General features: G+C 43.2%; 1 protein-coding gene and 1 pseudogene across 3 annotated transcripts in view; one reads left to right on the top strand and one right to left on the bottom strand.

Moving 5' to 3' along the window:
• The window catches only part of LOC139250592 (zinc finger protein 729-like), a 539046-nt pseudogene that overhangs the window by 439268 nt on the left and 85323 nt on the right, over positions 1 to 14455 (top strand).
• The window catches only part of LOC139250593 (phospholipase A2 inhibitor gamma subunit B-like), a 77890-nt gene that overhangs the window by 7022 nt on the left and 56413 nt on the right, over positions 1 to 14455 (bottom strand). For all 3 annotated transcript variants that reach the window (XM_070872991.1, XM_070872992.1, XM_070872990.1), the window contains exons 2-5: positions 13202 to 13318; positions 10367 to 10501; positions 8835 to 8972; positions 5334 to 5474 (exon numbers count right to left, since the gene is read on the bottom strand). In XM_070872991.1, coding sequence (XP_070729092.1) covers positions 5334 to 5474; positions 8835 to 8972; positions 10367 to 10501; positions 13202 to 13265 — 478 coding nt within the window. In that variant the 5' untranslated portion in view covers positions 13266 to 13318. The remainder of the gene's footprint in view (positions 1 to 5333; positions 5475 to 8834; positions 8973 to 10366; positions 10502 to 13201; positions 13319 to 14455) is intronic.

Here is a 14455-nt window from a genome sequence, read left to right as displayed (position 1 = left end):
TCACATTGGATGAGGAATGTTACTGAGGGTGGGATTGGATGAGGAATGTTACTGAGGGTCACATTGGATGAGGGATGTTACTGAGGGTGGGATTGGATGAGGAATGTTACTGAGGGTCACATTGGATAAGGAATGTTACTGAGGGTGGGATTGCATGAGGAATGTTACTGAGGGTCACATTGGATGAGGAATGTTACTGAGGGTGGGATTGCATGAGGAATGTTACTGAGGGTCACATTGGATGAGGAATGTTACTGAGGGCCACATTGGATGAGGGATGTTGCTGAGGGTCACATTGGATGAGGAATGTTACTGAGGGTCACATTGGATGAGGAATGTTACTGAGGGTGGGATTGGATGAGGAATGTTACTGAAGGTCACATTGGATGAGGAATGTTACTGAGGGTGGGATTGGATGAGGAATGTTACTGAAGGTCACATTGGATGAGGAATGTTACTGAAGGTCACATTGGATGGGGAATGTTACTGAGGGTCACATTGGATGAGGAATGTTACTGAGGGTCACATTGGATGAGGAATGTTACTGAGGGTCACATTGGATGAGGAATGTTACTGAGGGTCACATTGGATGAGGAATGTTACTGAGGGTGGGATTGGATGAGGAATGTTACTGAGGGTCACATTGGATGAGGGATGTTACTGAGGGTGGGATTGGATGAGGAATGTTACTGAGGGTCACATTGGATAAGGAATGTTACTGAGGGTGGGATTGCATGAGGAATGTTACTGAGGGTCACATTGGATGAGGAATGTTACTGAGGGTCACATTGGATGAGGGATGTTACTGAGGGTCACATTGGATGAGGAATGTTACTGAGGGTGGGATTGGATGAGGAATGTTACTGAGGGCCACATTGGATGAGGAATGTTACTGAGGGTCACATTGGATGAGACAATTTTATTGAGGTTCCTGATCCTCTGAGCCTTGATCTTTTCTCTCTACTGTCCTTACGCCATCCTTTATTATCAGGGCCCACCACCTCATTTACCATTCTGCCTGTATTTTCGAAATGTCAAATACAGTGGACAGTTTAATTCCTAACCTTGGTCACCTTGCGACCACGACTCTGCCATGGCTATTAGTTCAAACCCATTTATTTCTATTTGTGCCTCTCGTTCTTCTATTTTGTTATGAATGCATCGTGCATTCAGATAAAGAGCCTTTAAATTTGTTTTACCATTGTCCCTGCTTTGACCTGAATCTTTGCAGCATTGCTGCCATTAACTCTGTCACACTCCGCTTATTGTTCCACACTCTGCTTTTTCTCCGAGAAGGACGAAATCGTGGATGTATGGGCCATAGAAACAGCAGTGGTGTTATAAGACTGCAGAATTGCAAATGTTACACACGTGTTCAAAAAACGTTGTAGAGATAAACCCAGCAACTAGAGTCCGGTCATTTCAACATCGGTATTGAGGAAAGTATTAGAAACAATAATCAGGGACAAAATTAACAGTCACTTGGAAAAGTGGATTATTTAAGGAAAGGCAGCACGGATTTGTTGAAGGAAAATCGTGTTTAACCAACTTGATTGATTTATTTGATGAGGTAACAGAGAGGGTTGATGAGGGTAATGTGGTTGACGTGGTTTATATGGATTCCCAAAAGGCGTTCGACAAAGTGCCACATAACAGGCTTGCAACAAAGTTGAAGCCCATGGAATAAAAAGGACAATGGTGGAGACTGGGTAAGAAATTGGTTAAGTGACAGGAAACAGTGAGTCATGACGAACGGCTGTTTTTTCAGGCTGGATACAGTGGTGTTCCCCAGTGGTCAGTATTCGGACCTCTGCTTTTCTTGATATATATCAATGAGTTGGATGTGGGTACACAGGGCACAATTTCAAAATTTGCTTACGACACAAAACTTGGAAGCATAGTGGATAGTGATGAGGATAGTGATAGACATCAAGAGGACATAGACCCAACGGCTGGTGGAATGGGCGGACATGTGACCGATGAAATTTAACGCAGCAAACTGAGAAGTGATACATTTTTGTAAAAGAATGAGTTGAGAAACATAAACTAAATGGTGCAATAGGGTTATATGTGCACAAATGGTTGAGGGTGGTAGGGCAGGTTGAAAAAGTGGTTAATAAAGCCTCCGGGACACTGGGCTTCATGAAGAGATGTATAGATTTCAAAAGAGTAGAAATTATGATGAACTTTTATAAAATTCTGGTTCGGTCTCAACTGGAGTATTGTCGCCAATTCTGGTGGCCATACTTTTTGGGAAGAATTTGAATGTCTTGGAGAGGGTGTGAAAAAGATTTATGAGAATGATTACAAGGATGAGGGACTTCAGTTACGTGGATAGACTGGAAAAGCTGGGGTTGTTCCCCTGAGAGCAGAGAAGGTTGAGGGGAAATTTGACAGAGGTGTTCAAAATCATGAGGGTTCTGGACAGAGATGATTGAGAACAACTTCTACCAATGGCGGACTGCTCAATAAGCAGAGGGCACTGATTTGAGGTGATTGGCTAAAGAACCAAAGGCAACATAACAAACCAGTTTTTTTACACGAGAGACCATAAGGTAATCTTCGTGTGGAGGTGTTGGTAAGGTTCTTAAAGGATACATTGCATCTGTTTTCAAAGCAAAGGGGCAATGCAGATACTGCTATCGAAGAGGAGTGTGATATTCTGGCTGAATTAAATATATTGAGAGAGGAAGTATTAAGGGGTTTAGCAGCTTTGAAAGTAGATAAGTCCCCAGGCCCGGATTAAATGCATCCCAGGCTGTTGAGCGAAGTAAAAGAAGAAATAGCAGAGGCCTTGACCATCATTTTCCAGTCCTCTTTGGATCTGGGCATGGTGCCTGAGGATTGGAGGACTGCTAATGTAGTACCCTTGTTTAAGAAGGGAGAAAGGGATAGGCCGAGTAATTGCAGGACTGTCAGCCTAACCTCAGTTGTGGGAAAATTATTGGGAAAAATCCTGAAAGACAGGATAAATCTACATTTGGAAAGGCAAGGATTCTCCATCATCATCATAGGCAGTCCCTTGGAATCGAAGAAGATTTGTTTCCAATCTTAGAATGAATCCTTAGGTGGCTGAACAGTCCAATATGAGAGACACAGACCCTGTCACAGGTGGGACAGACAGTCATTGAGGGTAAGGGAGGGTGGGACTGGTTTGCCGCACGTTCTTTCTGCTGCCTGCGCTTGTTTTCGACATGCACTCGGTGACGAGACTCGAGGTGCTCAGCGCCCTCCCGGATGCACTTCCTCCACTGCGGGCGGTCTTTGGCCAGGGACTCCCAGGTGTCAGTGGGGACATTGCACTTTATCAAACACACTTTTCCTCAGGTGGCCGAAGGCTGCGCTGGCGCACTGGAGGCAGTGTTGAATCTCCTCATCAATTAGGGACTTATTAGGAACAATCAGCACAGATTTGTTAAGGGAAGATTGTGTTTGACTAACCTGATTGAATTTTTTGAGGAGGTAACCAAGATGATCGATGAGGGTAGTGCATATGATGTAGTATATATGGACATTAGCAATGCTTTTGATAAGGTCCCACATGGTAGACTGGTCATGAAGGTTAAATCCCATGGGATCCAGGGCAAAGTGGCACGTTGGATCCAAAATTGGCTTGGAGGTAGGAAGCAAAGAGTAATGGTTGATGGATGTTTTTGTGACTGCAAGGATGTTTCCAGTGGGGTTCCGCAGGGCTCAATACTGGGTCCCTTGCTTTTTGTGGTATATATCAATGATTTAGATTTGAATATAGGGAGTATGATTAAGAAGTTTGCAGATAACACTAACATTGGCTATGTGATTGATAAAGAGGAAAGTCATGGGCTGCAGGAGGATATCAATCTACTGGTCAGGTAGGCAGAGCAGTGGCAAATGGAATTTAATTCAGAGAAGTGTGAGATGATGCACTTTGGGAAGGCTAATAAGGAAAGGGTATATACATTAAACGGTAGGCCACTTAATAGTGTGGATGAACAAAGGGACCTTGGAGTGCTTGTTCACAGAACTCTTTTTGGGAGGAAACTAAAACATTAAATCATTAAATCGTGTCCCCCCGATCTGGGGGGCTTGTCCACAGATCCCTGAAAATAGCAGGTCAGGTGGATAAGGTGGTTAAGAAGGAATACGTAATGCTTGCCTTTATTGGCCGAGGCAAAGAACATAAGAGCAGGGAGGTTATGCTTAAATTGTCTAATACTTTAGTTAGGCCACAGCTGGAGTACTGTATGCAGTTCTGGTTGCCGTATTATAGGAAGGACGTGATTGCACTAGAGAGGGTGCAGAGGAGATTTACTCGGATGCTGCCTGGAATGGAGAATCTTAGTTATGAGGACAGATTGGATAGGCTGGGTTTGTTCTCATAGGAGATTGAGAGGAGACCTCATTGAGCTGTACAAAATATTGAGGGGCCTGGACATAGTGGATACAAAGGGCCTATTTCCATTGGTGGAGGGGTCTAATACGAGGGGGCATAGTCTTAAGGTGGTTGGTGGAAGGTTTAGAGGGGATTTGAGGGGGGCGGCGGGGGAGGGCTTCTTTACACAGAGGGTTATGGGGATCTGGAACACGCTGCCTGGAAGAGTGGTGGATGCAGAAATCCTGACCAGTTTTAAGAGATAGTTGGATGGGTACTTAAACTGCTGTAACCTGCAGGGTTACGGACCTAGAGCTGGTAATTGGGATTAGACTGGATGACCTTTTGTTGGATGGTGCAGATATAATGGTAAGTACTGCAGGGGATAGAATACGGCCAGGGTGATCTCCTGGACTAGTGTCGATCGCCTGGATGGGTCGGAGAGGAATTTTGCCAGATATTTTCTCCCTAAATTGGCCTGTGTTTTTATCTGGTTTTTGATCTCTCCCAGGAGATCACATGGCTCCGGTTGGGGTGGAGTGTAGAATGTTTCAGTATAAAGGGTGTCGCAATCGTGTGAGGCAGACTGTTTGGGCTGGATGCTCTTTGCCTTTCCGTCATTATTCATATAAACCTATGTAACCTTCAGGGCTGCTGACCGAGGGCCGTTTGTCAGCCGGCGCAGACACGATGGGCCGAAATGGCCTCCTTCTGCGCTGTAAATTTCTATGTTTCTATGTTACACATCGAGTGCTTTGGAATTGGATTGCTCTGTCTGGAGGCAGAATCAATCCCCGCTTTCAAAAGGGAGTTCGATAAGTACCTGAAAGAAAACAAATTTGCAGGGCTACGGGGAAAGGACGGTGGATTGGGACTAGCTGAGGTGTTCATACAGAGAGGTAGCACAGGCTCGGTGAGCCAAATGGTCTTCTTCCGGACTGTAACCTTTCCTGGGCCTTGTAAACACTCCCGTTATTATTACCTGGAATGGTCGAGCCTTTATTGCACAGATTGCCCTCACAGCAGTTGTGGGTAAAACCCTTCAGGCTCAGCAAATCTGACTCAATGCCAGATCTACACATGTTCTTGGACACACAACCTTTGATGGTAGTCAATGACCCAACTGTCGGGAACAAAAAGACACGGGTCATTTGTAGTATGTCTGACATATCAATTGTGTGTAATATCGCGTCAACTCACCATGTGTCTCCTGGGAATTACCGTTAGAGTCACTGCACATATGCAACCCCAAAATTGAAACATTTGCTTATTTTAAAACAAACCTCAAAGACTGGGATTCGAGTTGAGGTCAGGTTCATACTTGCAGCTCGAGTCGTCACGAACAGTTCCTCGCAAACCTCCCGCCTGAAATGAATTTGGTCGGGTCCAACTAACTCCCAAGTGGATACAAACTTAAAGGAGATTCCTGCTACAAGGATAAGAGAACATTGGCTCTCTGAACCCAAATAGGCCATTAACCTAGAGGCGAATAGTTGCTGCAGAGTCAGCATGGTTTTATGAAAGGGAAATCATATTTGACAAATTTGCTGGAATTCTTTGAGGATGTAACGAGGGAACCAGTGGATGTGGTGTATTTGGATTTCCAGAAGGCATTCGATAAGGTGCCACATGAGAGACTGCACAAGATAAAAGGTCACGGGATTGGGGGGCAATATATTAGCATGGACAGAGGATTGCTTAACTAACAGAAAACAGAGAGTCGGGATAATTGGGTCATTTTCCGGTTGGCAAAGAGTGACTAGTGGGGTGCCGCAGGGATGGGTGTTTGGGCCTCAACTATATAGAATTTATATTAATGACTTGGATGAAGGGACCAAGTGTAATGTAGCCAAGATTGCTGATGATACAAAGATAGGTGGGAAAGCAAATTGTGAGGAGGACACAAGAAATTTGCAAAGGGATATAGACAGGCTAAGTGAGTGGGCAAACATTTGGCAGATGGAGTATAATGTGGGAAAATGTGAAGTTATCCACTTTGGCAGAAATAATAGGGTTATTAATTATAATTTAAATGGAGCAAAATTGCAAAGTGCTGCAGTACAGAGGGATCTGGTGTCCTTGTGCATGAAACACAAAGTTACTATGCAGATACAGCAAATAATCAGGAAGGCAAATGGAATGTTGCCCTTTATTGCAAGGTGGATGGACTATAAAAGCAGAGACGTTCTGCTGCAAATGTGCAGGGTATTGGTGAGGCCACACCTGGAGTACTGCGTAAAGTTTTGGTCTTCATATTTAAGGAAGGATATACTTGCACTGGAGGCTTTTCAGAGAAGGTTCACTAGGTTGATTCCGGAGATGAAGGGGTTGGCTTATGAACATAGATTGAGTAGGTTGGGCCTCTACACATTGGAGTTCAGAAGAATGAGAGGTGACCTTATTGAAACTTATAAGATAATGATGGGGCTCGACAAAGTGGATGCAGAGAGGTTATTTCCACATACTAAAACTATGGGACATAGTCTTAGAGTAAGGGGCCGCCCAGTTAAAACTGAGATGAAGAGAAATTTCTTCTCTGAGGGTTGTAAATCTATGGGATTCTCTGCCCCAGAGAGCTGTGGAGGCTGGGTCATTGAATATATTTAAGGCGGGGAAAGACAGATATTTGAGTGATAAGGGTTATGGGGAGCTAAGTCCATGATAAGATCAGCCATGAACTTATTGAATGGTGGAGCAGGCTCGAGGGGCCAAATAACCTACTCCTGCTCCTATTTCATACTTTCTTATGTTGTTATGTAATCACAGGTAGCAGGAAAACGAGTAAAAAGAGATGCATACATCAATTCAGGGACATAAGTAACCATCTATGCACTGTGATATATAAAAGCATACTATAGGACATATACTAGAGAAACTTGGGGAGATATATAATGCACACACTGTGGGATATGTATAATACACACTGGGGGATATATATATAATACACACTGGGGGATATATATATATATAATACACACGGGGGATATATATATATATATAATACACACTGGGGGATATATATATATAATACACACTGGGGATATATATAATACACACTGGAGATATATATAATACACACTGGGGGACATATATATAATACACACTGGGGGACATATATATATATAATACACACGGGGGATATATATATATATATATATAATACACACTGGGGGACATATATATAATACACACTGGGGAACATATATATAATACACACTGGGGGACATATATAATCATCATCATCATCGGCAGTCCCTCGGAATCGAGGAAGATTTGCTTCCACTCCTAAAGTGAGTCAGTTGATGGCTGAGCAGTCCAATGCAAGAGCCTCAGACGCTGTCACGGGTGGGACAGACATTCGTTGGGGAAGAGGGGGTGGGACTGATTTGCCACACGCTCCTTCCAATGCCTGTGCCTGACCTCTTCATGCTCGCAGCGTTGAGATTCAAAGAGCTCAACGCCCTCCCGGATGCACTTTCTCCACTTAGGGCGGTCTTCGGCCAGGGACTCCCAGGTGTCAGTGGTGATGTCTCAATTTACCAGGGAGGCTTTGAGGGTGTCCTTGTAACGTTTGCCATAAAGGAGCTCCGCATAGCGCAATTGCTTAGGGAGCCTCGTGTCTGGCATGCAAAATATGTGGCCTGCCCAGCGGAGCTGATCGAGGGTGGTCAATGCTTCAATGCTGGGGATGTTGGCCTGGTTGAGGACACTGATGTTGGTGCGCCTGTCCTCCCAGATTTGCAGGATCTTGCGGAGACATCATTGGTGATATCTCTCCAGCGACTTGAGGTGTCTTCTGTACATGGTCCATGCCTCTGATCCATACAGGAGGGCAGGTATTACTACAGCCCTGTAGACCATGAGCTTGATGGTATATTTGAGGGCCTGGTCTTCGAACACTCTTTTCCTCAGGTGACCAAAGGCTGCACTGGTGCACTGGAGGCATCAATATAATACACACTGTGGGATATATACAACACGCACCGTGGGATATATACAACACGCACCGTGGGACATATACGACACGCACCGGGGGACATTTACGACACGCACTGGGGGACATTTACGACACGCACCGGGACATTTACGACACGCACCGGGGGACATTTACGACACGCACCGGGGGACATTTACGACACGCACCGGGGGACATTTACGACACGCACCGGGGGACATTTACGACACGCACCGGGGGACATTTACGACATGCACCGGGGGACATTTATATATACACGATATGCACTGTGGGATATATATAATACGCACTGTGGGATATATATATATATATATATATATTATATATAATACACACTGTGGGATATATATATATAATACACACTGTGGGATATATATATATAATACACACTGATCTATATAATGCACACAAAGTGGGATAAATTCATCTACATCTAACGAGCATTCTCCCCTAACATCAATAAAACAGTTCCAATGGTTACCACGACTTATTTTCAGTTACACCTACATTGTTCCTGTGGGATGGAACCTTTTATGCAGCGATCCTGACTCCCGAAACATTTCACGATGCTCGGATTGCTGGCACAGGTTTCAGATGAAACATTAAAACATCCAAAGCACTCTCGGCCATTGTGAGTGGGAATTTCTGGTGAAAGACAAACACAGAATATTAACGATCCCAAAAGCATTGACCTGGGGATGAATAATCCTCAGGTCCAGTGAATTTTTGATTTAATTAACAATGAATCAATGAATAAGTAGCGACATATAATCACACAAGACAGAAATAGACCATTCGGATCATCATATCATTGTTGACATGGAACGTGCTATCCAATTATTGCCACTAAGTCTTCTCTTTCCCCGTGACAGATTTTTTTGCCTTTTTAATATTTATCCAATTCTGTTTTGAAAGTTCCTACTGAATCCTTACCCTTTCAGGCAGTGCATTCCAGATCACAGCCACTCGCTGCTGAGGCAATGCTTCTCATTTTTCCTTTGGTTCTTTTGCAAATGATCTTAGACTGCGTTCTCGGGTCACTGATACTCCTGCTGGTGGAAACAGTTTCACCCTATCTAATCGAGCCCTCATAATTTTGAACAACTCTGTTGATTCTGACCTTACATTTTTTGCTCTAAGGAAAACATTGCCAGCTTCTCTACTCTATCCATCTAACTGTACGTGGGTGACTTTAATCACACTGCGATTGGTGGAAATTGAGATTGATCTATGAGAAGCATACCTTGAAGAACAGACAAGGCAGTGCGATTTATGCCGAGCAATGGATTCGGATCCAGCTCGGGTATCGAGGGTGGAACAGATTTTGTCCAGATGTGGGGAGAATCTGCTCTCTCCCAGACCGTATCCCTGCTAGGGGAAGACACCTGTCCCATTCCAGAATGCAAATCTGCCTCAGAATTCTCACTGATTGACACTAGACTGTCTCTCAGCGAGAGATATCAGAAAGGGGCTGAAGTATTAATGGGAAATGGCGCACTGACGCTGCTGTGAGATAGATGCTCACAGAGTGATACAAGGCAGAAGGAGGGTATTTGGCCCATCACATCCCAAATGGCTCTTTCAAAGAGTTATCCAATTGGCCTGAATCCAATAAAATTTTATATTAATGTTAATAAAAATAATGAACAAATAGAAGTTCACAGTTTTATCGTTACAATTCCTCATGAAACTATAGCCCAGCAATGAAAGTAATATTATTAGTAAAGGAGACAGGGGGAGAAATTTCAGTAGAATCCAAAATCGCACTATGCTTTCAGAACCCTCGGCTATCTGGAGTGTTTCTTGTGCCGAAAATGGGAGACGGATTCGTTAAACTGCATTAATATCTTCCTTCGGCGAACACAATACGAAAAAACTATTCAGATCATTCGTAACTTTGCTGAGTCACGACGTATTTAGAAGAGAGAGAAGGAAGATCAGTTCCAGGAGGAATTTAGAGTTACAGGAATAAAGCAAACAGAAACAGTAACTAGACATAATTGAGAGTCCCAATCGGTGGACTGTGTATCTCACCTTACCTGAAAAAGGTTGATTATTACACAAATCGGAACTGCAGGAACTGCATTTATGGTCGATCAAAACACCAAAGTTGCAGGAAAAGTTTTCTATGCAAATTCCACAGCTTTTTAGATTTTGCAATTCTTGATTTCCGCCTGAAAACAGAGAGACACATTCCAACTGCTAATATTGTTCTAGACTCACTCCACATTTCATGCTTTCTGTTATTCATTTATTAACCAACCATGCAGCCATTTATTTATATATGCATCCATTTAAACATCTTTCCTTTTATTGATCCATCCATCCATTTTTGATTTAGATAAGGCCGACTTAAACACGATGAGACATAGACTGTTCGAGGTAAAATGGGAAAATCTGTTAATTGATAAAATGACAGAGATCAGTGGGAGATGTTTAAAAAGGAATTTAGCGTGATACACAACCAACTAATACCCCAGAGGGATAAGAGCTCTACTTGCCAAAATTAAACAGACATGGGCGATTAAAGAGCTAAAGGATTGCATAAAATTAAAAGAGGCATAGACAAATGCAAAAAATAACAGATCCTGGCGAATTGGAAGGATACAAAAGACAGCAAAAGGTCACAAAACAGACAGTCTGAGCTACAAAAAGAGAGTATGAAAAGAAATTTGCAAGGGATATCAAAATTAATACGAATGATTTTTTCCACTTTATTAGGAAAAAGGGATAGTCAGGATCACTGCTGACCCCTTAAAAACTGAAAGTGGTGACATTGTCAATGACAGTGGGGAAATGGCGGATATGTTACTTTTTGTCAGTGTTTATAGTAGAAGAGAATAGCATTGCAGAAATCCAAAGAAAGCTAATATTGAATCGGGGACAGTGACTCAATAGAATTAACGTAAGTAAAATAACAGAAATTAATAAAATCAATGGCACCAAGGAGTGACAAATCCCCAGGAACAGGTGATTTTAAAAGAAGTAGGTGAGCACATTGCAGATGCCTTAAATATAATTTTCCAAAGTTCTCCACATTCAGGAACCATCCCTTCAGATTTGAAAATTATACATTTCACTCCGCTTTTTAAGAATATCAAGAGAGGGGAACCAAAGGATTATAGACCCGTTAGCCTAACATCTGTTGTGGGGAAATTGCCAGAATCTATAATTAAGGGTAGGGTGACTGAACACCTCGAACATTTTCAATTGGTCAGAGAGAGCCAGCATGGATTTGTGAAAGGGAAGTCATGCCTGACAACCCTGATTGAATGTTTTGAAGAGGTGACAAAAGTAGTGGACAGGCGAATGCAGAGGGATTTAAATTATATGGACGTCCAGAAGGCATTTGATGAAATTCCACATGAGGCTGTTACCTAAGGTAGAAGCCCACTGAATTAAGTAAAGTTGTTCACCTGTTAGGGAATTGGCTGAGAGACCGAAAGTAGGGAGAATGGGCAGGTACTCAAATTGGCAGAATGTGACTAGTGGTGTCCTGCAGGGATCTGTGTTGGGGCCTCAACTATTCACGATATTTATTATTTATTAATGACTTACGTGATGGCACAGAAAGTCGTATATCGAAATTTGCCGATGACACAAAGATAGGCGAAATTGCAGGCAGTGTAGATGAAAGCATCAAATTACAATGGGATGTCGAAAGATTAAGTGACTGGGGAGAAAAGTGGGAAATAGATTCCGGTGTAAGCAAATGTGAGGTTGTCCATTTTGGACTCACTAACGATAGAACAGTGTACTTTGTAAATGGTGAAAAGCTAAAACCAGTATATGTCCAAATAAATGTGGGTGTTCAGGTATATAGATCATTAATGTGTCATGAACAGGTACAGTAAATAATCAAGAAGGCCAATGGAATGCTGGTCTTAATATCTAGAAGTTTAGAGTATAAGGGGGTAGACATTATTCTGCTGCTGTACAAATCCCTGGCTAGACCACACCAGGAGTACTGTGAGCAGTTCTGGGCATCACACCTTAGGGAGGATATATTGACCTTGGGTTATTAGAACGATACCCGGACTTCAAAGGTTAAGTTATGAGGCGAGAGTTCGAGTTGTATTTCCACGAATTTAGAAGGTTAAGGGTGAACTGATCGATGTTTTCAGCATATTAAGAGGAACAGATAGGGTCGATAGAAATAAACTATTTCTGCTGGTTGGGGATTCTATGACTAGGGGACATCGTCTACAAATTAGAGCCAGACCTTTCAGGAGTGAAATTAGGATACACTTCTACACACAAAGGATGGTAGAAATTTGGAAATCTCTTCCTCAAACAGCAAATGATGCTAGATCAATTCTTACTTTAAATCGGAGAGTGATAGCTTTTTGTTAACCAAAGTTATTAGTGGATATGTGGCAAAGGCAGGTATATGGAGTTAGGTAGCAGATCAGTCATTGAATGGCTGAACAGGCATGCGGGATTGCATGGTCTCCTCCTGTTCTTGTGTTATGCATCCAACCATTTATTTATCGGTCCACACATTTATCCATGCATCTATTTACTTACCTGTCCAACCATTTATTATTCATCTAGTCAACCATTCATCTCTCTGTCCACGCCTTATTTATTCATCCATCCATTTTCTTATCCTGCCCTCCCTGCATTCGTCCATCTCATTTCTTTTAGGTTTAAATTGGCTGTGTCACATTGACCGACCATGAGACGCCCGCCCGATATTCCATTCCATGGATATCAGTGAATATTGGGCATCACCAAATTTGTGCTACCTTCCAAGATACATTTCTACCCCTCGCTGTTTGTACCTCAGTGCTATTCCTGGAAGTGGTGGGATATGTTTATGATCTCACTGGAAATGAAATATATTCGGAGGCAGAAAAAAGAGGAAAATTCACCGAGTAAAGTTATGATTGATTGTGTTTTGCAGGTGTCCTGTCCGGATTCGCAGACTTCTTCCATCTGCTTGCAGTCGCGAGATGTACTTGTACATTGGAAACACTTCAGAGCTGAGGCTGCAACAAACCAAGCAAGGAAAATAATGTCACTGAAAGTCGCATTGAATAGACTTAATTTAACAATCTGGAAATATTACATGTAATTTGCAGCACGGAAACAGACCATTCAGCCAAACTTGTCTATGTTCCACACTAACCTCCTGTCACCGAATCCATCTCACCCGATGCACTCACCAGCAGGGGCCTTCGCCGATTGCAATGGTTCCTGACACAGGATTTACCCGAACAAACATTGCATTACATTTTTGGGCTAATATGTAGAGTAGGGCCGAAAACAGGCACAGGGTTCGCGATGCGTGATCAATGGAACTAGTGCAGGCACCAAGCGAAATTCGTGCAGTCTGCTAATTAACATGAACGGTACGTGCAGCCAGCAATGATATCCCTGCTGAGTGGCAGAGCGCTCAGCAAGGGGCCCAAGTTGGTGGGCGGTTCGCTCCATTTAAGGCATACATTCGATTTCAAATCACGCCTGTACTTCTTAAAGTGGAGGTACATTCTGCATTGTTGGCAAGACAACTGTCAGGCAGTTATGGTCCAACAGGGCAGAGAAAGCGCTCCTGGGTTCTCAGACGCAGCTATGGAGACCTTTTTGCAGGGGGTTGAATGGAAGAGACGTCCTCTATCTACACGGGGCTGGGCAGTGGGAGCAGAAAGCTGAAGGAGTTACAACCAGCAGTCTTTCTCTGATGACCCAGATCCAATGCCAAAAGATGTGTAATGGCCACATCCGAGTGCTCGAGGTCAGTGAATGTATTTTCAAATTTCATGTCCAACCAACAGCAGCACTAGCCCACACTGCTCAATAAAACAGAGTCGGAATAAACGGGTCATTTCTGTGTTGGCACATTGCAACTAGTGGCATACCGCAAGGCCCAGTGCTTGGGCCTCAGTTATTCACAATCTATACCAATGATTTGGATGAGGGGACCACAGGTAATATATCCAAGTTTGCTGATGATACAAAGTTAGTTACGAATATAAGTTGTGAGGAAGCAAAGAGGCTTCAAGGGGATATGGACAGGCGAAGTGAGTGGGCGAGACCAGGAGAGGCACATCAGCCAGACACACTGTAGCACATTCACTGATATCCTTCCCTTTCTCTTGCAGTCTAACAGACGAGTGCAGCAGCTA

The sequence above is a fragment of the Pristiophorus japonicus genome, unplaced genomic scaffold, assembly GCF_044704955.1.
Source record: "Pristiophorus japonicus isolate sPriJap1 unplaced genomic scaffold, sPriJap1.hap1 HAP1_SCAFFOLD_396, whole genome shotgun sequence".
In the NCBI taxonomy this organism is placed as follows: domain Eukaryota; kingdom Metazoa; phylum Chordata; class Chondrichthyes; family Pristiophoridae; genus Pristiophorus; species Pristiophorus japonicus.
The sequence above is the reverse complement of the archived record's forward strand: the minus strand, read 5'-3'. Positions and strand labels throughout refer to the sequence as shown.